This window comes from Neofelis nebulosa, chromosome 8 (assembly GCF_028018385.1).
Source record: "Neofelis nebulosa isolate mNeoNeb1 chromosome 8, mNeoNeb1.pri, whole genome shotgun sequence".
Classification (NCBI taxonomy): domain Eukaryota; kingdom Metazoa; phylum Chordata; class Mammalia; order Carnivora; family Felidae; genus Neofelis; species Neofelis nebulosa.
The window spans coordinates 105703240-105730956 of record NC_080789.1 but is presented as its reverse complement, the minus strand read 5'-3'; the positions used below and the strand labels follow the sequence as shown (position 1 = coordinate 105730956).

The 27717-nt window shown below is 46.9% G+C and overlaps 1 protein-coding gene across 2 annotated transcripts in view; it reads right to left on the bottom strand.

The window, feature by feature from the left end:
* The window catches only part of B4GALNT3 (beta-1,4-N-acetyl-galactosaminyltransferase 3), a 141022-nt gene that overhangs the window by 55224 nt on the left and 58081 nt on the right, over positions 1-27717 (bottom strand). For both annotated transcript variants that reach the window (XM_058744099.1, XM_058744101.1), the window contains exons 2-7: positions 11030-11133; positions 9957-10034; positions 2456-2551; positions 1863-1953; positions 1385-1485; positions 773-840 (exon numbers count right to left, since the gene is read on the bottom strand). In XM_058744099.1, the coding sequence (XP_058600082.1) occupies positions 773-840; positions 1385-1485; positions 1863-1953; positions 2456-2551; positions 9957-10034; positions 11030-11133 (538 nt within the window). The remainder of the gene's footprint in view (positions 1-772; positions 841-1384; positions 1486-1862; positions 1954-2455; positions 2552-9956; positions 10035-11029; positions 11134-27717) is intronic.

Sequence of the window (27717 nt, the reverse complement as noted above, 5' to 3'; positions counted from 1 at the left end):
ACACTGAGGCACAGAAATGTTGGGTAATTGCCAAAAGTCACTGAGGTGGTAAGTGGTGGAGCTGGGATTTGGACCCGGGCAGTCTTGCTTTGGGGTCCATGACTCTAGCTGCTTCACTCAGTTACAGGTAAAGTGCTCACCACAGAGACTGGCACATAGCAAGCGCTCTTGGCAAGCTAGACTGTCTTACTGTTATCAGCCTCGCTATTATCACCATCAAGCCTATACGTGTTCTCGCCTGTGTGTGCAGGCCACCAGGTGGCACTGTGAAGTTGGGCTAAGTCCCCCTGCCAGCATGTTAAAGCAATTCCAGCCACTACTGGCTGGGAAAGGCCTTGTTTCCCTCCAGTCTACCAAGGGATCACTGTGATGAGGAACTTTCTGCAGCACAGGCAGAGCAGCTGGTGTCCAGGCTGTACCGCTGTGGACATTCCCAGGGATGGAGCAAATGGGAAGGTCAAGGACTGGGAGAAGAGAGACCTATTTTGTTTTCTAGTCCTGAGTGTCACTAGATAGTTGTGTGACTTTCATTAAGTGACACCCCTCTCAGAGCTTCAGTTTCCCCATCTGTAAAATGAGGAAGGATGGACCAAATGGCTTCTCAGTCAAAGACTTCATCTATCAGAATGCAGGAGTGCCTGGGCACACTGAACTCTGGAATAAGGAAGGCTGGATAGTGGGAGGGGGTGACTGGGCTCCTTGACTCAGCGCTTGAGGTAGGCTGGGTTTTTTTTCTCCTGCTCACAGGAACCTCATGAGACTCCCTACTCACCTCACTGGCTTGGAAATTTGACTCCGAAATTTCCCAAACTCTCCAGGGGCAGTCCACTCTTTTCCAGTCTAGAGGTGTGGGGAGAGTGGAAAGAGAAGGAAGGAAGAAGACAAAAAATATGAAGAAAGGGAGGCAGTGAGTGAAGAGACAAGGAAGGAATGGGGAGAAAGGAGACAGGAGAGGAAAGAAGGGGGGTGAGGGGAGAGAAAACAGGAGAGGTAAGGGAAGTGACAGATGACATGGGCAAAAGCACCTCCACCCTTCCTAGAGGGTTCAGAGCAATCAGGCCCCAGGTGTGCCTCCTTGTCACCATGCTAAGGATGCTGGAACCCAGCAGGGGGTGGCCTAGTCCCTGCCCAGAGATGAATCTTCCTGAGGACTTTCTGTGGCCCCAGACTAACTCCTTACTCCTCCCCAGTTTACACCTCAGTTTATCCCTTTGTAAAATGGGGCAGCGGTGAGAGGGAAGAGGCTTCCTTCCCACACCTTCTTCCCTGGCTGTCACACCAGAAAGACTAATGGTAATGAGGGTTTCCTGATGCAGGCAGGTGTCTCTTCCATGACCTGGCTCCTGGGCCCAATGGAAGAGCTCTGGGGCTGGGCTGACCCTACCTTGCCCACACTGGCCAGCAGCTGAAGGCCTGACACTTGGTCATCACGGCTGAGCCAGAACTCTGCGTTGTCATCTGCAGCAATGGCAAACTGGATCTTCCCTGGGCAGTGGGGGAGAGAGTTCCAGATGAGAGCAAGAAGGGCATTGGCATAAAGGCCTGAAAGCCTATTTTATGTCTTAGCGATTACATTCTCTTCAGGGGACTTGAAGTGGGGTTCTTCATCCTAGGAGACCCCATGAGGATGGAGAAGACTCACAGGGAGAGACAAGCTATTCCAGACTCTGCAAATTAGGGAGACAAGTGGCAACTGGATGATACCTCATGGGGACTCAATTCCCCCCCCTCCCAGTGATAGACTAACAGGGTCCAGGCAGCCTAGTGTGGACTTACTTCTCAGCTACAGGCTTATGTTCTCTGGGTACCGTAAAGAACCTGGGGCAGGGAGCAGGAGGAGGGGACTTTGGGGCTGGCCTCACCATCGGTGAAGGGGTGCAGGTAGCCAAAGATGCGAAGGCCATAGTTGGTCCATTTGGGGGACACGGCCAGCTTCCTCAGGGTTGTGCGAATCTATACCAAGAAAGGGGAGGGAAACTGTTACTTAGATGAGAGAAGAGGAAACTGAAGAAATCAGGCCACTCAGGGCTGGTGGGAAGACCAGAAGGGAAGGAGACAGGAGGGACTGGAGTGTGACTTGGTGAGTAGAGTATAGGCAAGATTTCCACTCCTACTTGCTTCTTTGAGCATGTGATCTTGTACAGTGCACAACCAGCCCAACTGTATGCGGTAGCTCTGGCTAAACCACATCACAGCCATAATGAGAGCCTAAAGCTGAAAAGATGCAGAAGATGGCAGAGAGAAATCAAAGGAATCCGTGGGATGAGAGCAAGGGTAATAACTGGAAAGGGGAAAAGAGGACCCAAGATATAAAGGAAAGAAAGTGAACCAGAAAAGAAGCCAGGAAGATGGAGACAGAAGATAGGGGGAGATGAGAGACAGAAGCGGGGCAGAGGGAGGGGAGAGGAGGAGGGTGTGGAGGGAGGGAAAAGAGGCACATCCAGCAAACACTCACATGGGGGTACAGTGGGAAGTGAAGGTTCCTCCTGAGCTGCTGAATAGAACTGCCACACCAGTCTTCAAACACATGCAGGTTGGCGCGGCCCTGGAACTGTATGGGGCAGAGAAGCAAGCGGGTGAGTGTGAGCACCCCAAACCCGTCCGGCTCTGCAGCTTGAGGAGGCAGTAGCCACCACAGCCCCAGCCTGTTTTCCTCTCACTACTGAAGGTCACGGTCCACTTCAGTTCCATCCCATCCTTGACCCTGCAGCTTCTTTCTCGAACCTCCATCCCCATTGCCTAGCCCTGAGGCCCGGGTCTGTTTTTCTGGCCATGCTTGTGGCCACACACACATACACACACACACACACAGTCCCAGCTCTTTCCATGCAGGAAGGGGGCTGGTTTGCATTCCCCAGGCAAGGGGGAGTAATAGCCATGACAGAAAGGCATAGATGACAGAAAGAACTGGAAGGAGGCGCCAAGCTGGGGTTTCAGCTAAAGACTTGCTCTCTTCCCCTCCCCTTTCCCTTCTGCCTAATAGTAAGCTCCACAGCTGTCTGCCGGTGAAACCTTATCTACCCAGTAGTCTTCACGCTTCTGGCTCCCCTTGTGGGGAAGCAGCTGGGAAAACGCTGCAGGAGGTCTTTGGGGGCCCCATCCGGCAGGACGCCTCTGCCTCCAACTGCTCCCTCAGGAGCTGGAAGCCTCTCGCCCTGCCCAGCCTCTCCTGGCATAACTACCAGGGTGCCCGGACGTGGGCAACCCTGGAATGGTAGGAGCAGAGGATGTATGCTCTCTTCTCCTTGGCAGCGGCATCGGTGGAGGGGCAGAGATTGGGCCTGGAGGCCAGCAGCAGAGGGCCCCCTTCAGAAGAGAGGGACTTAGAGCCAGTGCTCTGAGTGGGTGGAAGAAGGGCTGGGAGTTTGAGTGGGGAGGGGAAGCATGGGGATCATGTCCCAATTTATCCTGACAAAGAGTTTCAGATTACCCCACCTCAGCAATTTTCTCCTCCCCCTCCCCCAGAGCTTAATCTCCAGGTTGTGGGAGGTGGGGCCTCAATTACTCTACACAAACAGGCCCTGCCCTTCCCTCCCCACTGTGGCCCATCAGATATCAAAATCTGAGCTGCCCTTAGGAAAACAGAGGAGGAAGGGACACCCAGACTGGAAGCCAGATAAAAGGAAGTGGCACATGGTCTTCAGCAAGCGATCTGGAGGGAGGGATGGTGGGGGGAGAACTCCTGCATGCCAATGCCAAAGATCTGAGGTGCGGGCTCTGAGGAAACGCTACCCCACAGCCAGACCCAGAAGGGACCCAAGAGAGCTCCCTGTCCGGTCAGCAGCCTGGCCCTTCCCGGGCACACTGGCCTGGTCAAAGCTAAGAGTGCAGGGCCTTGGGAAGCAGCCATCACTCCAGGGAATAGGAGTGGGGGGCTGGGATGGGTGGGAGAGAGAATGTGGGCTGGGTAGGTGGGGGGCGGGTTAAGGGTTCTTGGAAGGAAAGAATGAGGACATTGTGCTACTTCTGGGGAAATTCCTTAAGTCCAGTTTACAAGACTCAGTTGTCTCCTACCAATGACCTCCTCTCGGCCCCTCCCTGGGAGACTTTCAGGGCAGCGTGCTCAGACCCACAGCAAACTGCAGAGGGAGGGCATGCCACCAGAGTAATCTGTTGTGCTCAGCCAGGGGCCAGAGGCCACAGGGGGATTGGGCAGGGGAAGGAGGGAAGGAGGGGAAAAGGAAGGATTTGGGCTGGCCACCCCCACCCTCTCCCAGGGCCTTGGCTTGCAGTACAGCAAAGTAGCCTGGGATGCTGCAGGCAATGGAAGGTGGGGCAGGTGGGGGTGTAGGAAGAGGACTGGCCCTCTCCTCTGAGGTCTAGGCCCTCATTCGGCATGAAGGCAGCCCTCAAGCCCTGCTTCACCCACTCTCAGGCTGTAGGTGGGGGCCTCTGAGGGACCAGTGGGCACCATCTTTCTCCCCAGGCCCAGCCTGGCAACCCCACCAGGATTTGTGTCTCTCCGAGTTTTGAAGACTTTGTATCTGGCAGGGATGAGGGACTCCAGCTCATCAGCACCGCCCTTTGCCCACTCTCTCCACTGTCCAGCAGGGGCTTAGGCCCAGGGAAGGACACTGGTTACCCTCGATCACCACAGTGTGTCCATAGCTAATGACGGATTCAGAACTTCCAGTTACAAGCAGTTGAAGAAAATATTTGTTGGAACCTTCTCGTTTTAGAGGTGAGAATATTGAGGCCCCACGAGGTAAACTGACTCCCCCCAAACACACAGCAATTAGCCCTGTGGAAGCGGGGAGGGTGTCTGGGGGTATGGATGCAGGAGGGTAAGGCCAGCCTGCTGGGCCCTCCCACAGACACGTCTGCTGTCTTCCGTTCCCACAACACTGCCTCTGCCAGGCCTCACTGGGCTTGCCAGGCCTGTAGCAGAGCCTCCTAATGGGATGGAAGCTTCTCTCCCTCTGATTCTGCACACTGCCTGCATGACTGTCATTCTAGAGCACAGATCTGATCATGTCACTCCACTGCTTCAAACCTCAGAAGGCTCCCAAAAGGCTCCAGAACAGAACCTCACCCTGGCATGAGAGATCTTTCCCACTGACCTATCTTCCCAGCCTCACCTCATGCCACTCCCTGTCATACACCTACTTCCACCCACACCCAACTCCCCGTCTCTGCCATGCCCCTTCACCTCTCCATGTCTTTACAAATACTATTTCCTGGTTGGAAGGCCTTTTCCTCTCTCCCCCACCTGGCAAACTCTGGCTCATCCTTCTCTGACTTCTTGAGGCAGAGTTAATAGCTTCCGTCCTAAGTGTTCCCAGAACATCTTAATTATTTGAATGAACAACTGCTTGGAGAAGCTAAGCCCAGAACCATATGCTCCCTCATTTATTCTGTAAGCAGTGGATGGCTGCTTTGCAGCAGTTAGAGATGAAAAGAGATGTGGTCCTCCAAGGAGAGAGATGTGTTAACAAATGGTGTCACCTGTGTCAGGGGCTATTACAGAGGTGTCAGAGGCACATGGCACGAAGGCAGGAGTGGTCACCTCTACCGCCAGGCGAGGCGGGAGCTGATCATGGATGTACACTCGAAATGGAGAAATAAAATGTGATACAGACACAATGCAATAATATTCAGCAATAAAAAGAAATGAAGTACTGATACATGCCACAGCACAGATGAGCTTGAAAACGTCACGCCAAGTAAAAGAAGCCAGACATAAATGGTCACATCACATGATTCCATGTATATGAAATGTCCAGAACAGGCAAACATAGAGAGACAGAAAGTAAATTCTTGTTCACCTAGTTCTGGATGGGGTGAGGGTGGTGAGGGGTGATGGTTAACGGGTATGGAGTTTCTGTGGTAATGAAAATGCTCTAAATTGATAGTGATGGACGATGCATAGTGATACACTTTATGAATATACTAAAAGCTATTGAATTACACACTTCAAATGGGTGAATTACATGGTATTTAATTTGTATGTCAATAAAACTTACAAAAACAAAAAAAGTAAGCCTGGGAAGAGGATTCTGGGTCTCTGCCCTCTCCTCAAGAGACACCACCTCACCAAAGCCAGCATGGCATGACCCCAGGAAAAACACTGACTTCCTTTGATCTTATTTTGTATTCACCAAATTTCTTTCTTGTAACTATTTTGGTTTACCAGATGGAGCATCCTAAGTATCAGACGGTGTTTTGATCAATGGAACCACCTACGGATGTAAATGAATAAATTGGCATTGAGGTTTGTTCATTAGCGGGGTTTGTTAACTAGTCTTAGGATTCAGGTTGACATGAATTAAGTTTTTGAGGGCAGTTACCCCGTGAAGCCCAGCCTCACACCGGCCACTCTGACGTTCTCTCTGACACACACCAAATAGAATGTCTAAGGCTGCTTTGCTTTCAAAAGTGATTTCTGGCCTCAGAGACCCTGTGCTGCTGGCTAAAGACTGGGGTGGGGAGACAAAGAGACCACCGTCAGCCTTGTTACACTCTGTCCTTGCTCACCTTCCGAGCAGGGCTGTGTCCTAGCGATGCCACGTTGAGTAAGTGAGTGAGTTAACCCCTCTCTGAGTCATTACTTGCAAAAGGGGGATAATAGTACAACCTGACAGCTCATGACAGCTATGACATATATTATCATTAACCTGAGCATTTCCTGCTGAAACCGTATGTCAAAAGGCAGATGACAGGAAAGGAGATGGGAACAAAGAAGTCCCTGTGGTGAACTGGAAAAGAGCTGGAACCACTGTGCAGCTGTGTGACTAATTGCAGATGTTAGTTATTGAACCCTTTCTTTTTTTGAGAGAAAGCAAGAGCAAGTGTGAGCTGGGGGTAGGGGCAGAGGGTGAGTGAGACGGAATATTAAGCATGCTCCAAGCTCAGCATGGAACCTGATGTGGGGCTCGATCCCACAACTGTGAGATCATGCCCTGAGCAGAAATCAAGAGTTGGATGGCTTAACCCAGGAGTTGGATGATTTACCCAGGTGCCCCAGTTACTTAACCCTTTTTGTTTTTTTTGAGGACTCTTTTTAAAGTTTATTTATTTTGACAGAGAGAGAGAACACACAAGCACGAATGTGTGAGCGGGGGAGGGGCAGAGAGAGAGGGAGAGAGAGAATCCCCAGCAGGCTCCACACTGCCAGCACAGAGCCCAAAGTGGGGCTCGAACCCATGAACCGTAAGATCATGGCCTAAGTGCAAATCAAGAGTTGGATGCTTAACTAACTGAGCTACCCAGGCGTCCTAGTTGTTTAACCTTTTAACAAAGGCCTTGTTTTCCTCGTTGGTAAAATAAGATGATTGGATCAGTGATTCCCTGAAAATTCATGAAAACTGTAATGAGGATTTTGCAAGGTAATTTTTTGTTTTGGTAAAGCTACTTTTAATATTAAAAAAAAAAAAAAAAGTCCATGGACCTCTGGCATTTACCACCAAAAGGCCATACACTTAGTAAAAGATCAACTGTTTCTTTAAAAAGTTAATCCTAGGGGCACCTGGGTGGCTTAGTCAGTTGGGCGTCTAGCTTTTGATTTTGGCTCAGGTCATGGTCCCAGGGTCATGGGATCAAGCCCCACCTCAGGTTCTGCAGAGTGTGGAGCCTGCTTGAGATTCACTGTCTCTCTCTGTGCCCCTCTTTCCTGCTCATGCTCAATCTCTCTTTAAAATAAGAATAAATAAATAAATTTTAAAAATTAAATAAAAAGTTAATCCTATTTTAATCGCTATTTACTATTTGTTCACTGTTTTAATTTCACATATATATATGTGTGTATACATATACATATATATATGTATATCTCCATCCTTGATTGGCCAAAAAAACTGGGGACATTAATGATTCATAAATGCAGAATGTGGGGCACCTGGATGGCTCACTTGGTTAAGTGTCCAATTCTTGGTTTCAGTGCAGATCATGATCTCATGGCTTCATGGGTTCAAGCCTGTGTTGAGCTGTGTTGGCAGCAAGGAGCCTGCTTGGGGTTCTCTCTACCTCTCTCTCTACCCCTCCCTGCTTTTTTGTCGCTCTCAAAATAAATTAAAAAAAAAAAAAAAAAGAAAGCTTAAAAAAAAAAGAAAATTAAAAAATATGCAGAATCTATGTTGGGGTGCTTGGGTGGCTCAGTTGGTTAAGCCTCTGACTCTCGATTTTGGCTCAGGTCATGGTCTCATGGTTTGTGGGATCAAACCTGAGTCAGGCTCTGCACTGACAGCATGGAGCCTGCTTGGGGTTCTCTCTCTCTGCCCCTCCCCCCACTTGCCTGCTCTGTCTCTCTCAAAATAAATAAACAAACAAATAAACAAACACGTAAAACAAAATGCAGAATGTTATATAGTCATAATCTTTCAAAATAATTGGTTCATTGGGGTGCCTGGGTGGCTCAGTCAGTTAAGTGTCCAACTTTGGCTCAGGTCATGGTCTCATGGTTCGTCAGGCTCTGTGCTGACAGCTCAGAGCCTGGAGTCTGCTTCAGTTTCTGTGTCTCCTTCTCTCTCTGCTCCTCTCCCACTCGTGCTCTCTCTTTCTCTCTCTCTCAAAAAATAAACACTTTTAAAAAATTAAAAAAAAAATAATTGGTTCATTAAGAAAAATGATCCTAACTGTCCTCAAAGGATTGAAGGCTGGATCATTGGATCAATGCTCTTTAAGGGCCTCTCTTTTCAAAGTACTGTCTCCAAGTGGGGCAGGGCATAATCACCTGATGACGTCACCCAGTATAGGTGTGCCAGTTTTGTAATCCATCCTCTCTCAGGGCTTTAAACAGAGGTGATTTCATGGCATGGAAAACCTAACATCACATTTAGCATGATACTGCCTCCTTCACTCCTGCCCCACAGCAAATAGGTGGATTGTAAATAAAATCATCCAGACTGAAGAGATCAATCTGTGATAGGTATGGATAAAGACAATGGGCTGGCCAATACCACCCAGCCAAGAAAAGTAACCCATGTCCGTGGGTCTCAGGGCTAAAAGGCACTGGGTTATGGGCAAGTTGCAAAATACGAAGCCCCAGAGCACCATGCTACCATGGAGTCTTGGCATAAGCACTTTCTTAAGGTAGTCTTGAGCATGTTAATTAACTTCACTGAGCCTCAGTTTATTTACAAAAAAAAAAAAACCAACCCTGTCAGATCCTATATAAGTGTAAGGTATCCTGACAACTCATTTACACATTTAAGTGCTTCCTAGAAGTTTTCTAGGGGCACCTGGGTGCCTCAGTTGGTTAAGCGTCCAACTCTTGGATTCAGCTCAGCTCATGATCTCAGTGTTAAGATTGAACCCTACCTCCTTAAGATTCTCTCTCTGCCCCTCTCCCTCTCGTGCTTTCTCTCTCTCTCTCTCTCAATAAAAAAAAAGTTTTCTGAAGCAGAGTTTTCTAGAGTATGATCCTTAGAACACTAGTTTCATAGAATATTAAGACATGCTTCATGGGAAAAAACAAGTCAGGAGACAAATAAGTTTGGTACCTGCTGAGCTAAACCAAGTTAAACAGATCACTGGGAACTTCTCAGAACCTTTCATGTGCTAATGTGTATTTCCAAGAAGTGGATGTAGCATATAGTTTTTGAGCCTTATTTAACAATGGACTCCTTCCTTCCTGGAATATCTAATAGGACTTACTAGTCTAAGAAAGACAGTTTGAGAGCCTATCTTTAAGACTGATGTGGGTGTGAAAGCCATGTAGCTTTCCTGAGGCTTGTTTTTCTCACCTGTAAAGTGAGGATAGTGATACTACTTACAGGGTTATAAAGCTGATGTGCGATGATATGCAAAAACCAGCACGTAGTAGGCTCAAAGAAAATGTTCTTCTCTAAAGGAAGAACACTAAAGAGACTGGAGCTTCCCCCCCCTTTTTTGTCCAAATTAGAGGAAAATTGTTCATAATAACCACTAGAAGAAAATTTTCTATGGTCTCTGCTGGAATTGCCTATTGAAAACTACTTTTTGACCATCTCCAAGAGCAGGAACAGTAAAGAGTCTCTTACCTCTGAGAGCCAGGGGACGGGCTTATTCCACTTCAGGTAGCTGCTGTTAGCGCTCCCACCTTGCTCAGAGTCTTGGTCCTGGCAGAAGAGTGAAGAATGAATTTGGTGGGAATAGTAGGGCAAGAACGGGATTTGGGGCCCCTTGAAAGTGAGTAGGAGGAAACAGAGGGCCAGGAGACACAGTCTGTTCGTAGGAAGCTTATCAACATAAGGGACACTCCCATTTATTATTCACACTATATCTCTCAGAAATAGACTTCTTTAGTCTCCTAAGATTCTTTTATTTTCTTGAACGTTCTGTCTTCCCATATGGAATAAAAAATTTCTAGCTAGATCAATCTCTTGAGGGCAGGAACTTACCTCTGTCTTCCTCTCCACACCCCCAGGACTCTGCCCAGGTCTGTCACTCATTTGTCCTAACAAGTAGAAGTCTGTTGGGGGTAACCCAGCCCTTCCCTACCCACTGTGCAGGTGCACGGTTTCAGTCTGGTACTGGTCCAGCCTTGGAGATCCATGTCTTTTCTAGGCTCAGAGGTCTAACCTTAGAATTCCAGACTGAATTAGACCCCAGTTTCCCTAATTCCACCCAGAGCTACTCCTGCCTCCCTAAGGATTACTGCCCTGAGAAACACTATAGAGAAAATGCTCCATTACACATCTGTCCCCTGGCCATTTGCAGCTGTATATGTCTACCTCACCATCTCTGACTCTTAGCAGTGAGTGTCTGGGACCGTCACTAAGGCCCCAGCCTAGTCCTCATGCCAGTGAGTGGCAGGACATGCTGGTTCTGCCTTAAGCCCTCTGCCACTATTGGAGACAAAGGCCACATGCCTGGAACGGTTCAATTCTGGGTATCTTGAGCCGGGAGAAGAAGGCTCTGAGGAGGGTAGGATGGACATCTCTACCCACCCAGCTAACATGATCCTGTGATGTGAGACTACAATTCTAGGAACTCCTCTCCTTGGCCTCTTATCACCAAAAAGTGGAGGTTTCCCTTAAGGCTATAAGGGCAGGGACAGCTGAGAACTCATGTTAATGTACTAGCGGGGAAAATGGGCTGCCCCACCACATACCTTGAAGCCCAGCCTCTGGGGATGATAAAACTGGAGATTTGGATCCACAGCTGGAATGTTCCTGTTGGCCAGAGCCTTGGCCAGTTCTCTCCAGCTGCCGTATCCTATGGAAGGGAAAGAAGAGAGAAGCAAGGTCAACATAACTTGAAGACCTCATAGGTCTGTAAGATTTGGGGGAATAAAAGAGGTAAGCTTCTTCCCTTCTGCTGGTCCTCACACCTCTTCATGTGGTGGGCATGAAGTGGAGGCTGCGGCAGGGGATGGGGGTCAGGGGTCAGGAGATAGTTACAACCTTGGCCAAGGTCAATAGGGCAGAGGGAGAGGAAATGAGCTCCTATTGCATTAAAATTTGCTGTCTTCCATAATCAGAGAAGGAGCCAGTCCAGGTGAAAATGGAACACTGTCCATTTGTCCATGCAGTTTGTCCAGCGCTATAGGTTGCCTCTTCCCCAGTTGCCTCTTGAGGCTGATTTCTCCCAAAGGCCGCTGTGGGAAAATGGTTGTGAAAGGTAGTGGAAATAAGCTTGCTGCTGCATGGGTTCCCTTTCTAGCTCAGTCCCTTTCTTTCCTCTAAGCCCAGGGAGACAGCAGTGCTGTCTAGTTGGTGGGGAGGCCCTCCCCCTGGCCCATCATTATCACTGAGCTGCTAGATGGAACCAGAGGTGGGAAGGCAGGAAAGGGTGGGCCAGGACTTGGTACATGTCAAACGAATTTATAAAATGCTGGAGAGAGAAGATTAGAGGCCTCACTACTCCTGTGTTTATCTGGAAGCTGATGTCTACACCCCGAAGAATCTGCAACGGGTTGGCTAACACACATCTGGGAAGGCTAAAAGCCAAACTGGGTGAGAATGAGGGGGAACAGGACACTTTTGGGGGTGCAAGCAAGGAGTCAAGGAGCAAAGAGCTGTGCTGAGGGAGAGGGTGTAGAAGAATCAGGGTTCAATGGATCAGCACTGGGGGGGGTGGTCAGAGCCTCCCCATGTGACACAGAGACCACTTGAGCATGACTATCAGACTCTGAATATGTGAAACCAAATCACTGCTGGCCATGAACCCAAATCATAGACTATTAAGAGCTAGCAGAGGCTTCCAAGATCATCTGGTCATCATTTCAGATGAGGAAAATGGGACCCCAGCTGGTCAAATGACTTCTCTAGGCTCACTCACCAAATAGCAACAAGGCTAAGCCTGGAACTCAAGCGTTCAGATTCCCAGCTACTACTCTCTCTCTAACAGCTCTATCAAGATGCTCCCAGACACTGCAGTGGGTGCTGCACAAAAGAAATTAGACTCATGGTTCCTGACCACTGGGAGCCAATAGCTGGCCCAAAGCAGAAGTGTCATAGGAACCCCTATGTGAGCACCAGTAGAGATACAGCAAACCAGACAGAGAGAAAAGAGCAGTCTGAATGTGGGCCGGCAGAAGGTGGACATCAACATTTTGCATAAGTGTTTATGTAATTGACTCTAGCAGGGAGATTGCGGTGGGTGGGGGGATGCTTTTCTTATAGTTATGTTTGGTGTGGCCCTTTGGGATCTTGTGAGATAGGCCAGGTCTGATTACCTCCATTTTACAGATGGGGAAGAGCAGCTCAGAGCTTAAAGTCACAGAGTTAGTTTTTGTTTTTAATTAGTTAATTTTGAAGAAGACAGACACCGAGAGTTGGGAACCGGCAGAGAGAGAGAGAGAATCCCAAGCAGACTTTGTACTGTCAGTGCAGAGCCTAATGCAGGGCTCAAACCCACAAAACCATGAGATCATGACATGACCTGAACTAAAGTCAGACGCTTAACCAACTGAGCCACCTGGGAGGCCCCCAGAATTAGTTGTTTTGAAGCCAGGATCAGAACACAGAGCCTCCCTGTCTCAAAAGCCAGCATTATCTCCTGTGGGCATTTTTGGCACAGACATTGAAAGAGTCCCAGGGGCAGAGGCCTCAGCTGGGGATCTGTGTCTCGGGGTTTCTGCACAGATGTTAAACCTCTGCTCATGTTATGTTTATGGGGACTTCTGCAGGTTTATCCCTCTGCCATCAAGGTCTCTCCTGTTTCCATGGTTGGCCAGCTGGGAGTCAGGAACAGGTCAGACTAGTTCAGTGCAGGGGGATGTTCTGAGGAAGCAGGATTCTGGGGCCAGTGAAGTGAGGTGAGGCTATGGGAGGGAGGAAGAGAAAGAATGCTCGCAGACCTACACCCTAGATTTCTGGATGAGCTCAGGAGAGAGCTGTTTGTTCATCTGTTAATCCCAACTCAGACACAACTAATCTAAGAGCCCGATCCCTTGCCAAGCCCAAGGAGTGGCTGGCTGGTGGCTGGGGAGCTTCAGTGCCTGGGTGGGGAGTGAGTCACACTGTGGGGAGGGGTGGGCAGTCCTTGCTTCTGCCTTTGAATGATTGGGTCATCTCTTCCTTGACTTTATTCTTAGAATGAAAAGCCATCTACCTCTGGACAAAGTTGTGAGGAAATACTAATAAAAACAGTACTTCCCCTAGTGATGTGAGTTACAGTATGTCTCAAATGCACATCCTTTCTCAGACTAGTTTTCAGTTCCAGAAAATTCTCTGACTCTTGGAAGTCACACCAAAGGTGAGACAACTTAACCTGAAATCAGTGAACTATCATTGTGGGTCTTCAGAATGCCCTGTCCTGGCATTTGCTGGGAAGCAATGAAGATTCCTTGACCAAATTTTGGACAGGCTCCTCTGAGCCCTCCTTTTGAGTAGGCCTCCTCCTTGGGCCCTGTCCTTGCTGGCCCAGTCCAGTGTTTAGGAAGAATCCTGTGAAGTCTTTTGTTGTTGTTTTTGAGAGAAAGAGAGAAAGAGAGGGTACACAAGAGCGGGGGAGGGGCAGAGAGACAGAGAATCCCAAGCAGGCTCCATGCCCAGCTCAGAGCTGAACTTGGGGCTCACTCTCATGACCGTGAAATCATGACCTGAGCCGAAATCGAGTCAGACGCTTAACCGACTGAGCCATCCAGGCGCCCCAAGAATCCCATTAAGTCTTTTTATCGGGAGTTCCCCCACCTTTGATATCTGATTATCCTTGATAACTGATCAATTCCTCATCTCCGATCCCTGATATATAAGTTCTCAGCCTGCCTTTAGCAAGAACCCCCCTACCCTGATGTCTCCCCCTTAGTAATTTTCCATCTCCTGCCGCCCTCACTCTGCATGCTGGCTATAAACCCCCCGCTGCCTTTGCTGTATTGGGAATTGACTTCAGTTCTCTCCTGAGGTCTCTTTCCTATATCGTGATGTACTGAATAAAATCTGCCGTTATCACCTTTAGTGTCTGGCTCTATGTCTCTGTAAAAGAAGGTAAGAGGTGGTTCTCTCAGTGAGCAAGGACAAATCCACTGTGGGAAAGGGGATGGATCAGTAAGGTTAAACCCAACCAGGCCCTGCCCCTGGTCACAGGTGTTGGGATGGCTTTGAGATACTTAGAGATGGGGCAGTCAACAGCCCAAGCTTTAGTAAGCTCAGGAATAGAAAATTCCCTTTGCTGACTTCAGAGTATAGGAGAAAAAGAAGCAAGTCTTTGGGGTCAGACCCAATTGTCTATCTACTCCTTATAAATGGTGACTGACTGCTTGAGCAAGTAATCTGACACACTGTAAGTACTCAACAAGCATTCCTTCCTCAATGAGTTTGGGGTTTGGGACCTGGAAGTCAGATACAAGTTCAAGGCCCTGGACAATTTTGTAAGAGAAGCAAGCAGGCTGTGGGCCAGCAGGAACTCAGTGGCAGTGGAACAACGGATAATACTGCATCTCTGTTTCCTGGGTATTACCTTCTGTTCCCCGCCCACTGCCCATCCATCCCTCCATTAATATCCACCAAGGGCATAGCAGGCATTGGGCTGTGTGCTGGCCATTTGGCAATCCCTTTTCCCGTGCCTTTGCCTCTGTATTAACCCTGCTAGTGGATACCCAGGCATTGATTTGCCCCCTGGGGGGGGAACTTGGATCTAAAGAATGTGCTGATTTAACTATTGACACTTGTCACTTGCCTTCTGATAAGTGAACTCCTCCTGCTCCTGGCCAGACCTCTACTTCCAGAGTGCCAGCTGCCAGGGCCTGTTTCCCCTGCAGCAGGTGTCACATTTGTGCCAGGAGACAGACACCCCAATCTCAGGTGACAGATAAAGCACTACCATGGGCCTCACATTCTGCCCTCACAAAGCTGGGCTATCAAATTCACCATCAGCTGGAATTTTGCCAACATCCCTCTTCTATGCAATGTGAACTCTTCAAAGGCCTGAAGATGATCATGTTGGCTCTTTGAGAAAAATATGGGATACATATATCCCTTGCTGCTTTTTTCAAAGACTGTCACGTATATTATTTCACTGCATCCTCACAGCCTCCCCATGGACTGCTGTCCTCTCCATTTTAGAGATGAAACAACAGAAACAGAGGTGAAGTCATCAGTCCATGGTCACACAGTGAATAAGATAATCCACCTTAAGGACTTAGTACTTGGAACATAATAAGCAATGAACAGGTTGCAGCCTATTATTTTACTACCCATCACGATGTTGCAGATCTGAAACTTGCATTCATTTCTCCTGACCTCTGGCCTCTCTTGGCAATATGTCATATGGTCAACAGGGACATTTATGCCAGGAAGAAAGGAAGTCCCTTGCTGCTCAGGCAGATTTCGGATAGATTTTGAAAGTCTAGCTGACAGGCCTTGCTCATGGATTGGATATGAGGTGAGGAATCAAGAATGACTTGAAGCTTTTGGACCTGGACAGTTAGAAGGCCGGAGTTGCTGTTTACTAAGATGGAGAGTGTCGGCTCGGTGTCAACAGGAGAGGTGGAGCTGAGAGTAAATGTCTAAAAGAGGCAGGGCCAATGGAAATAGGATTTCTGAAGCTCCATTTCCAGCCTTGGGCAGGGCTCCGCCAAAAAGGGCTAGCATGTTTGCTGAACTAAAACACTTTTTTTTTTTTGTTTATTTATTTTTGAGAGAGAGACACAGAGTGTGAGTGGAGGAGGGTAGAGACAGAGGGAGACACAGAATCCAAAGCAGGCTCCAGGCTCTGAGCTGTCAGCACAGAGCCTGACGCGGGGTTCGAACCCACAAACCGTGAGACCATGACCTGAGCGAAGTCGGACACTTAACTGACTGAGCCACTCAGGTGCCCCTAAAACACTTTTTTAAGAGGGGAAGACTGACCCCCCTCTAGGCCAGTGGGAAGGTGGGGCTGAAGGAAGTGCCAGGAGGGCTGGTCCCACAGGCTCCACCAGATGTAAAGGGCCCAAAGGTCCAGGGTGAGTGCAGCAATTTTGCTTACATGCCCAGCGTCTGTGCAGAGAAAAGGTGATGAAATCCAGAGAACAAGAGGTTGCCAAGGGAATAAGAGGTCATGACACCCAGGGCACAGTTCCATAAATGCCAGCAACCAGCACTGAGTCCTAGGACAAAAAAAGCAAGACTGTAGCTCTGACCTTGGAGTGCACTTGAGAGCCAGTCACATGTCCTCAGCAGAACAAAGTTGCTATGGCTAGAAGCCAGCAGGGCCTGGACCCTACCAGAAACTTGCAGTGGCACAATCAGGGATGAAACCAGGGACTGTCACCTGGGAGGGAGTCTCTAAGGCCAACACAAAGCTCCAGTGGCAGAGACAGAGCTGTGAGGCTTAATCTTTCCTTTCCAGCCCATGACACCATGATGCAAGAGAACTTATTATTAATGTAACCTTATCAGTCAACATTTGTGTGGGAGGCATATACACATATATATACTTATATTAAGTGAAATATAGAAAATTGTATTTAATACAAGCCTACAGGAAAACAAGGCTTAGAGGTTAAAAATCTTGCTGAAAGTCAGAAGTAGTGAAAGAGACCAGTATTTGAACTGAGGACAAAAGGCTGTGTCCTTAATTCCACTAGTCTCTATTGAATACACTTGAGAATTTCCATCCACCTCCACCACCATCATTATCACCTGGTGTCAGACACTCATTTAATCACCAAACTATCCCCTCCCTAATTATCTCTGCCTCACCACCCCCACCTGCCAAGCCCCGCTCCCCAGACTATTTCCTTTCTCTTTCTAACCTGGCCACTAACACCTCTCCATATAAGCCAAAGAAAAGCAAGAGGGAGTGTGGAGACCCAAATATCCCCAAACAGCTGAGAATTGGACATAGATGTATCTGTACATAAGCCTGCTCCCCTCTTCCTGTTTTCTGAGCTTCTTCCTTCCCAACATGAGGAAAAACAATCCAGCTTTGTGTCGGCAAGCAGGGGTTGGCCCAGAGGAAGATTACAAGTGGTTTGCTCAGTCTGTCTCAGTCTCCCTCACAGCACAGGTGTGTGGTGGGGCTGGGGAGGGGCAGGTAATGAGAGGAGGAGAGAAGTGGGGTCCCAGTGTCTCCCTAGCTCCTCTTTGGTGAGCAGACAGATACAGGTAGGGCCTGATGAGCCTCTTCCCCCACTCCCTGTACCCCCACTGCCAAGCTGCTGCTGCTTAGAGCCGAGCTCAGGAACCAGAACAGCCAGCTGCTCCCAAGCTTCCTGCCAAGCTAGCACCTGAGCTGCTGTAATGGTTTTGGCTGCTGGCAGGTCGAGGCTTGCCAGCAAGATGCAAGGGACTGTACCTACTGCCCTGTTGGGTGCCACCTAAAGTGGGGGGGGGGGGGGCAAAAGAAGGCATCAGAGCTGTGCCAAATATGTACTTGTATATTTCAGCTCTGCTGCCAGTACTTCCTGTTCACTCAAACATCCAGATTCAAGCATAAAACTCTAAGGGGGTAGATGAGGAGAGGAGATAGAGAGGGCAAATGCCCTTTCTATTATGCTGCCGCTGCTCTGGGAATGTAGAGTCTGTCTGTACACAGCCCAGCCCGTAACTTTCCGTTCCCCAAGCTATGGGTTTGATCAGTAGAGGCCCCAGAAGGTTTGGCCAGGTCCCAAGGCACCTCTAGGATATCGTCACCATCATTATTACAAACCAAAACAAAAACCCCCACAACATTTAAGCCCCCATTTGCTAGTCAGTGTCGACAGGACAATTACAGCCACAAACACATTTCTGTCCAGGAGGAATTTTGACTGAAGACCCTTGATGAAATGGGATGGTTTCAGGAAAACCTAGAGGTAACAGGGTCCAGGACTTCTAAGACTGGCCCAAGCCAACTTAAGAGGTGTTTTCACCCTCTGGTGTACCTACACAAGGGCCACTTAGGTAGTCTTAGGATCCCTCATATCACGACAGAAGCCACTAGGCTTGTCATTTCCAGTCTTTCTGGATGAGGACGGACAAGCTTCTGAACGTGGAGGAAAATGTGGAACAATCCTTTCCCTTCCTGGATTCTTTCTTTTCTTTTTCTTTCTTTCTTTCTTTCTTTCTTTCTTTCTTTCTTTCTTTCTTTCTTTCTTTCTTTCTTTCTTTTTAACCTTTCTTTTCAATTTATTTTTTAAAATTTTGATGTTATATTTTTGTTTTTTTAACTTTTTATTTTTTTTCTGATTCTGTACTTTGTTTTTTTTAATTTTAAATTTTTTTTTTTCAACGTTTTTAATTTATTTTTGGGACAGAGAGAGACAGAGCATGAACGGGGAAGGGGCAGAGAGAGAGGGAGACACAGAATCGGAAACAGGCTCCAGGCTCTGAGCCATCAGCCCAGAGCCTGACGCGGGGCTCGAACTCACGGACCGCGAGATCGTGACCTGGCTGAAGTCGGTCGCTTAACCGACTGCGCCACCCAGGCGCCCCTGTTTTTTTTAATTTTATTTTTTATTTTTTAAAATTTACATCGAAATTAGTTAGCATATAGTGCAACAATGATTTCCTTAGTGCCCCTTACCCATTTAGCCCATCCCCCCTCCCACAACCCCTCCAGTAACCCTCAGTTTGTTCTCCATATTTATGAGTCTCTTCTGTTTTGTCCCCCTCCCTGTTTTTATATTATTTTTGTTTCCCTTCCCTTATGGTCATCTGTTTTGTCTCTTAAAGTCCTCATATAAGTGAAGTCATATGATTTTTGTCTTGCTCTAATTTCACTTAGCGTGATACCCTCTAGTTCTATCCATGAAGTTGCAAATGGCAAGATTTCACTCTTTTTGATTGCCGAGTAATATTACATTACATACATATATACCACATCTTCTTTATCCATTCATCCATCGATGGATATTTGGGCTCTTTCCATTCTTCGGCTATTGTTGATAGTGCTGCTATGAACATGGGGGTGCATGTGTTCCTTCGAAACAGCACACCTGTATCCCGTGGATAAATGCCTAGTAGTACAATTGCTGGGTCATAGGGTAGTTCTATTCTTAGTTTTTTGAGGAACCTCCATACTGTTTTCCAGAGTGGCTGCACCAGCTTGCATTTCGCAGAAGTTCGCAGTGCTCAAGAGTAAGCAATTAGCAGGCTGGCAAAGAGTGAATAAATGAATCAGTGAACAAACAAATCACCAGGCATGTATTGAGCATTTGTTATATACTCAGAGCTCTGCTAACTACTGCAATACATAGAGAGGTACAAACTGAGGGGCACCTGGCTGGCTTGGTTGGTGGAGCATGTGACTCTTGATCTTGGGGTTGTAAGTTTCAGCCCCATGATGGGTGTAGAGATTACTTAAAAATAAAATCTATAGGAGCACCTGGGTGGCTCAGTGGGTTAAGCCTCTGATTCTTGATTTCAGCTCAGGTTGTGATCTCAGTTTGTGAGACTGAGCTTGGTGTTGAGCTCCACGATGACAGCACAAACCTGCTTTGGATTCTCTTTCTCTCTACCCCTCCCTGCTCTCTCTCTAAATAAATAAATAAACTTTAAAAAATTTTTAATAAAATCTTTAGGGGCTGGGGAAAAAATAAATAAAATATTTTTTTAAAAAAGAGAGAGAGAGAAAAAAAAAGAAAGGTACAAACTGAGACATGAGGACCAACATGTCTGTGGACTCAGTCTGTGTCCTGGCGCTCACACCTGTGTGCACAGGCAGGGCGTGCACAAGCCAGTTTTGCTTTATGCAAACAGACCCACACTAGACAGCTAGGCTAACTGGATGTGAATGAGATGACGTTGCTTGATGATTTTCCAGACTTGTAGAAACCTCAGGCGAAACGCTCTGCAAACTATTCTGGGATAAGGGAAATGGCTGTCAGGGTCCCAAATAGTTCAAGAGAAGCAGAACAGGTATAGGAAAACCCCGGTTCTGTAAAAAGACAATGGAGTAGTTTCAGCAGAAATATCCCCACGATGTACCTGAAGATCTGATATTGCCTATGGAAGCCCCAACAGTGAGGACAACAGCCCAGGAGCTAGTCAAAAGGCCGAGCTCTTCCTTCTACTTCTTTTCAGGTGGGAGGGGGGAGCAGTAGAGGCCCAAGATCCCAGATCCCAAGATCTCTTTCCTAAATGGGTGGAGGTGGCCCCATCCCTACTTGAAGGGAGGGGTGGTTTCCGCAGTTAAAGGTCTTGGAGGACCTTCTGGCACACAGAAAGTGTTATAGAAAGAAAAAGTAGAAACCGGAAGGAAAAAAACAAAGCCTGGAAGAAAGACTGGGAGGGAAGAAGAGCTTTGAAAAAGAGAAGAACAAGCCCCATCCAGCCAGCTAATGAGACAAGAGGGGAGAAGTGGGAATATTTGATAATAATGATGTTAATTATGAAGATCGCTGCATAAATGCCAAAAGGGAGCTGGGAGGGGAATAACACTGTTTACAGAGCCCTCCTCCATGCCTTAACCCACTCAACCCACTAAACAGGTTAGTACACCCTGTGCATTTAACAGAAGATAACCACAATAGCTAACATCCATGCATTTGTTCAGGCCAGTCTGTGTGCTAAGCACTTGAAATGCATTATTTCACCTTCGTAACAATCCTTTGAGGTAGGTATTAATTATTCCCATTTTACAGATAAGAAGGTTGAGGCCGTGGGCAGTTAGGAGGCTCAGTGGGTTAAGCGTCTGACTCTTGGTTTCGGCTCAGGTCATGATATCACAGTTTTAATGAATTTGAGCCCCGCATCAGGCTCTGTGCTGGCAGCTTGGAGCCTGCTTGGGATTCTCTGTCTCCCTCTCTCTCTGCCCTTCCCCCACTTGCACTGTCTCTGTCTTTCTCAAATAAATAAATAAACCTAAAATAATAATAATAATAATAATAATAATAATAACACTCTTTTATGTACCTTGTTGAGCCCCTTCTCTTTTCTGCACCAGGCCTGAAAATGCATCAGATACATTATCTGATCTGAAGGGCTGCCAGCTGCTGGATTTGGGAGGGCTGATGAAGGTGACTTACTAAAGCCAAGCTGAGGTTGGTTGTAACCTGTTTGGGGGAAAAAGAGGCAAAGAATAGGACACAGAGGGCATGGGTGACGGTAAGTCTGCTCTCCCAGAAAAGAATGTGGGGACCCTACTTTCCTCCTTTCCACAAAACATCATTGTCAGGGAACCTCACAGGTTAGACCGACCAACGGCAGAGGCCTGAGTTGTGTGTTTGCCCCACCCCTGCGTCAGCTATTCATTCCCCCCACCCCTACCCCCCACCCCCAACCAACCCATCTAATGTTATATATCAGAGCTCTTTCACAATCTTGGTCTCGTTCTTACTTTTATCCCAACCCCGTGAGGCATCTCCATGTTGCTGAGGGGCCACAGAGACCACAGACAGATTAACAGATTTGTTTAATGTCAAACAGAAGCCAGTGCTAAGGCCAGGCTAGAGCCTAGGCCTCTGATTCTTGTTCAAGGCTGTGCATCACAGCACAGTGCTCATCTGTGGCTGCTTGGCATTCAGTGGCCTACAGGGAGCACTCTGACTGAGCCCAGTTGAGGAAAGGGCTGAAAATTAGCACTGTGCTGGCAGGAACTAGGTCTTTCTTGTTCATTATTATACTCCCTCCGTATAAATCAGTTGAAATTAGCTGTTTCCCAGCTTCAGAGAGGGGTTACACTACCTGGGCCTGATTTTATATTCCCATTGTAGAGATCAGGCACTTGATGCCCGTGGAATGAACGAACGAACGAACGAACGAATGAATGAATGACAAGGAGGGCTACAGGAGGGGCCTGGCCTGTTGATCATCACAGAACTAATTAGGTGTCTTCTGGCCACAACTCTGGACTAGGGCTTGAATGAACTGACAGACACTGGCCCTGATGTTCCAAGAAGCAAACCAGCAGAAGGCTGTCTCAACACCTGTGGGCACTCACAACGTCATATGTGTCAAGAACCCAAAGCTACCTCTAAGAAAGCTCTCTCCTAGGCCCTCTTTCTCTCTTTCAAAAATGTAATTTCCAAATCTCCATGTGTGTATGGTAAAACATAATTAACATAAAATTTACCATCTTAACCATGTTCAAGTGTATAGCTTAGGGGCATTAAGTGCATTCACATTGTTATGCAACCACCACCACCACCACCACCATCAACTCCAAAATTTTTTGCTCTTTCCAGACTGAAACTCTGTACCCCTTAAACACTAACTCCCCATTCCTCTCTCCCCCAAGTCTCTGGCAACCATCATTCTACTTTCTGTCTCTGTGAATTTGACTATGCTAGATACCTCATGTAAGTGAATCATATATTTGGCCTTTTGTGTCTGGCTTACTTAGCATAATGTTTTCAAGGTTCATCCATGTTGCAATACGTGACAGAATTTCCGGCCTTTTTACGGGTGAACCATATTCCATTGAATGTACAGACATTTTGTTTTTCCATTCATTTGTCAATGGACATTTGGGTTGTTTCCACCTTTTGGCTATTGTGACTAATACTGCAATGAAAATGGATGTATACGTATCTGAGTCCCTGCTTTCTTTTCTTTTCTTTTCATATGGCACTCCCTTTTATTTATTTTTTATTTTTTTTTAACATTTATTCATTTTTGAGAGACAGAGTGTGAGTGGGGGAGGGGCAGAGAGAGAGAGAGAGACATAGAATCTGAAGCACGCTCTGGGCTGAGCTGTCAGTACAGAGCCTAACGCAGGGCTCAAACCCACCGACCGTGGAATCACGACCTGAGCTGAAGTCAGACGCTTAACTGACTGAGCCACCCAGGCACTCCAGGGCACTCTCTTTTAAACTGCTAAAACCTTTGTCCATTCTTCCAGAGACAGGCCAAGGTGGGGGCCAGGCTGCTATCCTCTCAGTAGAAACATGGTGGCAAACTTCTTGTTTGACAGAGAATACAAGAAGTCTGGGGACAGTGAGTGGAAGGAGGAGGAAGGGTGGGTGGGTGGGTGGGTGGAATCAGGTTGGAGCAATCCCAGCCAACAAGTTAGGGGCAATAGCAGAACTTCTGAGTGGGCCCACAGTAGGGCTTTACCCAGCAACTGTCCTAGTTCACTTGCCTATGTGGAAATGGGCAATTTCAACACCTCCTGGCTTCAGACAGAGGTTAAGTTCCCTGGTCTCCTAGAAACTCCAGTTCAGTACCAATGCTAGTCCTCGATGAGATAGGTACAGAAACTTTGAGTAAGCAGTTAGAACCTTTTAGTGCAATCTGACATTGCTGGAACATCAATATAGGATAGTGGAGTCATCTCACTGAACATGGTATAGATCATTTTTGGGTGTTCTGAATGCTGCATCCTGGCAATATGTAGTATGACCACGTCAGTCAGTGACAGACTGGGAACTAAAAACAAAAACTGGAAAAACTGGTCCTTCACTATACCTTGTTCTAGTTAGCATCATGGACCTGCCTATCTTCCTTCCTTCCCTCTCTTCTTTCCTAACCTAGGCCAAAAGTAATTCTGGAAATGACTGGAGAATAGCTCACAGAATCAAAGAGAGAACTACACCACCAGCCCCCAGAAAGGCCAAGAACCAGGGTAGTGATTGGAATCTCAGTAATCAACCCATGACTCTGCTCCAAACAGTTCTCTGTGTCTCTGCTCAGAATTCAAATTCTCAGGAAAGAGAATCTGAGTGGTTTTAGCTTGGGCAGGGGTGTCGTGGTGGTGGAAGGGTGGGACGAAGGGGGCAGACTTATAATGGGGATTTTCCAAACTTTCCATGTGAAAAGAGCTTAACTCTGAACAATTGACTATTATTCCTTTAAAAACAAATTTTTTTTAAGTTGGCTCCATGCCCAACGTGGGGCTTGAACTCACTACCCTGAGATCAAGAGCCGCATGCTCTATGGATGGAGCCAGACAGACACCTCTGTTATTCCTAAAACAAAAATGGAACTTGTCTGAGAGTCATTATATTTTTAAAGGAGGGGCACGTAAAATGCAGATATAGCTGAAAGTGTTAGAGACACAGACACATGGAGTTAGTTCCAATACTTAAGAGACTTTACAGAATATGTAAAAGATGGGAGAGTTGATTATTTAGAATATCCTCAGGAAAAGTTCCAGACTCATACAGAGAGACAATGTTGAAAACACATTTCTTGGAATGAGAGGTAAAGCAATACTTTACTTCTATACTTACTAGTATTGCTTTGAAAGCAATACTCCATCAAATTCATTTTAACCTCAGTTTTAAAAAAAAGAGAGAATGTAAGAAGTGTTATAGCGTGGGGAAGCTTAGAAATCGTCACTGCGAGCCCCAACACTCTACATTTTTTTAAGTTTATTTATTTTGAGAGAAAGAGAGAGAGTGTGTGGGCTTGCAGGAGGAGGGGAGGGGGAGGAGCAGAGAGAGAGAGGAAAGACAGAGACGGAGGGGCAGAGAGAGACGGAGAGACAGAATCCCAAGCAGGCTCTGCACTGTCAGCACAGAGCCTGATGAAGGGCTCAAAGCCACAAACTGTGAGATCATGACCCGAGCTGAAATCAAGAATCGGACACTTAACCTACTGAGCCACCCAGGTGTCCCAACATGCTGCATTTTAGAGCATTGAAGGCTTGAAGACTGGGTTCACTGCCAGAGGTCGCAAACCAAGCTAGAGACAGAACCAGGACTGGAACCCAGGTCTCCTCTCTTCTGGATCAGGAGTCTTCAGTTCAGACCACATAACTAACCTGCTAAAGTGTGAGACTGTCCCCAGGCTATGAACCTGATGAACAGACACACAAGCAGTATGGGGTGGGGGAAGGAGGCGGAATGTAGCATTTTGTCATTTGGAATCCTAGGACTGAGCATAGCCCCTCTTGTGGAAACAGGGTTGTGGTCTAAAGAGACAACCTGGGGAAATCTCTGAGCATCTCTGTAGTATCTGAGATTTCTCTGAGTATCTGAGAGCCTGCTAGTTTAGTTTGGGTCCAGGCTGTTCTAAATCTAGAATCTGATTGTATAAAGGAAGCCTTTCTGAGCTCTTCGGAAGCAGAGGCTGTGTCACACCTTTGACCGTCCTGTAGGCACAGGCTTAAACATGGAAGACGTTCAATAAATGACTAATGGATTTCATTGAAATATCTTTTTTTTTTTCTTGAGAGAGAGAGAGAGCGAGAGAGCACACAAGTGGGGAATGGACAGACAGAGAGAGGGAGAGAGAGAGAGACAGAATCCCAAGCAGGTTATCACCACCAGTGCAGAGCCTGATGTGGGGCTCAAACTCATGGACCATGAGATCATGACCTGAGCTAAAGTTGGACGCTTAACCAACTGAGCCACCCAGGCACCCCTTAATGAAATATTTTTTATTGTTTTTATTATATTTTGTTCTCTATGAAAAATACTTAACCTAAATATGTAGATATATCCACAAGCACATTAACTACTACTTTGCCATGCTATCTATTAACACTCTACATAGAAGGAAAAAATGCTCTTTTCTCTAGATTAACAACTACTTTTTAAAATAATGGAGGGGCACCTAGATGGCTCAGTCAGTTGGGTGTCTGACTCTGGCTCAGGTTATGATATTGCAGTTTGTGAGTTTGAGGCCCACATCAGGATCTGTGCTGACAGCTCAGAGCCTGGAGCCTGCTTCGGATTCTAGGTCTCCCTCTCTCTGCCCCTCACCCACTCACACTCTGTCTCTGCCTGTCTCTCAAAAGTAAATAAACATTAAAAAAAATTTTTTTTTAAATAAATGGACAACGGGAGCCTGGGTGGCTCAGTCAGTTAAGTGTCCTACACTTGGTTTCAGCTCCAGTCATGATCTCATGGTTCATGAGATCGAGCCCCACATTGGGCTCTGTGCACTGACAGCAAGAAGCCTGCTTGGGATTGTCTCTCTCCCGCTTTCTCTGCCCCTCCTCCACTCCTGCACTTGTGCACGTTCTCTCTCTCTAAATAAATAAACTTGAAAAATTAAAGTAAATGGACAAGTACAAGTATATTTGGGAACAGAAGGAAATTTAGACTTGGTAAAAAAAAAAAAACCAAAAACAAAAACGCTAATCAGGAGCACCAATAGCTGAGTTGATATTTGTTTTCTACCTTCAAAATAAGAATCTGCTCCCTGGACTGCAGTGTAATTACTAAAATATATACTTTAGCTTAGACTCTATTGGTCATAACACCATATGATCATACCATCAATACCATACAATCTCTACCAGTCTGCTCGTAACTTCACAAATGCAAGAAAACATTGAGTCTTAGGATGGCTGATTAAACTATTCAGTATACGGTTTTTATATCCCATACAATCAAAGCACCAGCTCTATGTCTAAAGGTAAAAGTGTAATAAATAAGAAAGTGAACACTTGATTAAGTCGACTGGTTATTTGATGTGTCAGTGACCAAATTTCCTGAACCCCCAATCAGGCTATGTGGTGTAACCAAGGCAACAGAATATTTGAAACAGTTAATCTTTCCTGGAAGCTCAGGCCAAATAGTCACATTGTTTATTCGACACTAAGTTATCAGTTTCACAGATCTCTATTGTCCTTAACCTCACCAACTTTGCTACATTCACTAGTGAAATGGCCAAACATGAGTAATCTATACAATGCTATCTAGCCCATTTGTAGCCAGATTAACAAGAGGGCTGGCTAAAGATGCACAGAGGATAAAAATTCATTCCAAGGACCTCTGTCTCACGCCCTGCCTGCCTTCAGCCCCTACCCCCCAACAATTTCTTCCACCACTCATTGCCTGAGCCAGCAGGCCAATCCAGGCCTACCACCATGTCTGGACAGAAGTGACTGCCCAAACCATACCTAGAAGTGGGGACAGAATCACGGCTAGGCCAAATATTTTGAAATCCTCCCCCCCCCCCCCCCCCCCCACACACACAGAGGACATATGGAGATGCGGGAGAAGCCAAGAATTTGAAAGTGACCACCCTGGCAAATCAAAGAAAACTCACAGGGTAAACATTCCTAGAATTATCACGAGCACTACTGAAAGTTGAGTGAGCAGCTCAACTTACCCACTTTTTGCTGAGTAGACTGTGCTGAGAAGCAACAGTCACTCAACCTGAATTTGTGTGCCTGACTTGGCTCAAAGTCCCTCGATGAAAAAACAAATCAACAAGGTCTAGTGGGAACCAAAGAGGCACTCAAGGATAGCTAAAGAGACAGCTGATTAAAACTGCCCAGGAATTGGACAGTCTACTCCGATCCTTTACCAAATAAAGGAGAAAGTAACAGAGCACTTTGGAAAAGAAGCCAATGCTATAAGAAAGCTACAAAGATGAAAAGCAAGTGGGAGACTTATTACCACTGAGCCGCGTGCCGCTAACAGTTTAATATTTCAACCTTTCGGATCTGTGTGACTCTCATTTTACCTGTGTGATACCAAATGGTTTCAGGAACTTTCGCTTACTTGGAGTACTGGCCAAGACAAGTGAGACACAGAGAACTTAGATTATTTTTTGG